The 2,695-nt window shown below is 37.9% G+C and overlaps 1 protein-coding gene across 1 annotated transcript in view; it reads right to left on the bottom strand.

Annotated features, from left to right (window-relative positions):
- abcc1 (ATP binding cassette subfamily C member 1 (ABCC1 blood group)) overlaps positions 1-2,505 on the bottom strand; it is a 62,850-nt gene extending 60,345 nt beyond the window's left edge. Inside the window, exons 1-2 of the mRNA XM_014020956.1 lie at positions 2,367-2,505; positions 686-862 (exon numbers count right to left, since the gene is read on the bottom strand). Of these exons, the coding sequence (XP_013876410.1) occupies positions 686-862; positions 2,367-2,414 (225 nt within the window). The 5' untranslated portion in view covers positions 2,415-2,505. The remainder of the gene's footprint in view (positions 1-685; positions 863-2,366) is intronic.
- Between the last annotated feature and the right edge of the window lie 190 nt (positions 2,506-2,695).

Here is a 2,695-nt window from a genome sequence, read left to right as displayed (position 1 = left end):
ATTTCTGTGACTGTAACGACCCACAGGAGACACGACATTAACAGCAGTCGTAATTTCATTCCTCGGCTTTGAAGCAGATCCTTTAATTCCAAGCTGACGCTGCTAAAAATGACTTTTTTTTGTGGATCTCCAAGAGCAGGACTTCAATCTCCGAATTCGTAAAGTTCTTCTTTTTTACTTTGCGATGTCATTCATGAATGGACACTTCCTGGTATGTGTGGCAGGAAACATATTTCCTTATATGGTGTTTTTGGGGTGGTAATTATGTAAATTACTTCTCCGCGTGCACGAGCAGCTGGATACGAACAGGTGGAATTTACGCAGCTCATTTACACCCTTTTCCTGATGATAGAAGAGTTTGTTGAATCTGATGTGACATTTTCATACGAACCTTTTGTACGAACAAAGTAAGAGAAATTTAGGATAAGAATACGAACATGTTCTTGCATGAGGCCCAATGTCTGCAGTTTTCTGCTGAGGAACTTTATTCTGAAAATGTGTTTGTTCACAGACAGGTGAACCTCTGCCCAGCTTTACTTCTGACACCAACATTCAACATGTAGACTGTGTAACCAGACTGGTAAAATGAGCCAAATGATGTCCTGAGAAGAACGAGGTTAGGTGGTTTTCACTGCACCCAGCAGAGAACCTGCAAGAACGGAGCAAATGGTCAAAGGTTACTTACAGTTTTTGCTTTGTTAAGGTGACTCATACATATGTAGCCCCGATCATTGCACCGGAGGTAGAGGAGATAAAYGGGGGCACAGATCCAGAGGTAGAAGCATGGCACCCACACAAGTACAGTGTTTTGGAAACACTGTGTGAAGTCTGGATTAGAAATATGCCATGTACGGTTCCAGTCCTACAGGGAAAGGAGATGAAAGGGTTAAAAATCTCTTAATAAATCACATGAATAACTGCAGGTAGGCAGGAAACAAATAAGTCGAGTTTGTTGTTAAATCACTTTCTGAGGTGACCGTGATGCTTTCCGACCATCTGAGATGAAAGAAAGCTTTCTGAGTTTCTGAAAGTCTTTACTGTGGTCTCAAAGAGCTCTAAAGAACCAAAACAGTTATTTGGTCATTGAGAACAATATAAAATGTACTCTAAGTTACAGATCAGGTATAGTTACTGTCCACACATTAAAGATAGAAACAGTGAGGTCTGAAAAAGAAAAGCAGGTTTTCAGTCACTCTTTAAAAGTTYAACCTGAGCTCAGGGAGTGAAACATTAGCAGCACCTCCTTCAGGTATTAAACATCATTACAGCCCAAACTGAGATTTGTTTCACTTTTYCTTATTATTAGTTCAACTTCTTTCCTCCAGACCAGACTCAGTTATCTGAACCTCTGATAAGAAATCAGGTCTAAATTCTCCAAACCATTTTTAATGAGGGCAATAAAGTGATTTTATACAAACACAGAGGTTCTGGTCAATATTAACATCTAATGAGAGTAAATTCCTCCCTGCTGTCCAGGCTGAGCGTCCCAACAACAATCTGCTTATTCATCGCCTTCAAAATCTACTTCTTACTTTCAGTAATTCATCAAATATTTTATTTTAATATAACTAACAATTCTATCCTCGGATTAATGAAGTTAAACAGAAGAAAACAATAAACAATCATAGAGGACTAAAGCGCTGTACACAGCAGACAAAAAATATAAAAAAATTAAAATAAATAAACAATAATATGATGAAAACAATAAGATCAGCTCTGTTTTGAAGCCAAACAAACAAGAAGAGTGAAGAGGAAAGAGGCATTTTAGAATCCGACACTTTTAAAAATTGTTCGTAATTCCCATCATGACAAGTTGTTACAAAAACTGGTGGTAAGGAAATACCTTCCGATGGAGGTTCAGTCGCTTTTTTAAATGGTTCAAACAACAAGATTAATCTTTAATAATTATTAGAAATATACATTTATTCGCTTTAAAGATGGAGTTTGTTACCGCAGACAACAAATTTGTGTTATTTTTAGCATACAGTTTCCACAGTTTGCTGATTTTTGAAATAAAGTTTGATGAAAACATGAAGTAACAAAAAAATCCAAAAGCTTCTGGAGCAAAACTTCACTCATTATGTCACTAATCTTTCTCAAAGAAAAAGTGAAGATCTTCTCCTGTGATTCAGACCTGCTGCCTGAGAATTAAACCAACATAACATTCAGTGTTTGGAGCGGACATTACAGTCCTGTCAGAAGCATTTATTACAATTGATTAAACTTAATGTTTAAACTCAGATACTGGCGTCCGTCCAAGCAGGAAACTCGCCGGTGCTAAATGCTAACTGTTAGMATGTGCCGGTGTCGCTAACAACAACAACCTGACAACTTTAAACACACACGAAGGTCACAGACATATTTACCCAAAACGGATCGGAACCGTCTGGACTGCAGAACTCCTCAATTCCCATTTGGCCCCACGTTTCGCTCCCTGCAGTTTGCACCTGTGATTTAGCTCACAGGTGATGTTTTGTAACCAAAAGGTTGTCGGGTTTRTCCTTTTCTTCGGCGCCTTAAAATGACGTTTAATTGATGTATGCTGCCACCTAGTGTCGCCTGAGAGGAATGCATGTCACAATTTAAAACAAATAATGGGGTTATTACGTATTTTCCAGACACACATTTCAATTCTATACCACAATCAAGTAACTTTTACCATCAGTTGTTATGAGTGTGTTGTATATATATATAT

This window comes from Austrofundulus limnaeus, unplaced genomic scaffold (genome assembly GCF_001266775.1).
Source record: "Austrofundulus limnaeus strain Quisiro unplaced genomic scaffold, Austrofundulus_limnaeus-1.0 Scaffold274, whole genome shotgun sequence".
In the NCBI taxonomy this organism is placed as follows: domain Eukaryota; kingdom Metazoa; phylum Chordata; class Actinopteri; order Cyprinodontiformes; family Rivulidae; genus Austrofundulus; species Austrofundulus limnaeus.
The sequence above is the reverse complement of the archived record's forward strand: the minus strand, read 5'-3'. Positions and strand labels throughout refer to the sequence as shown.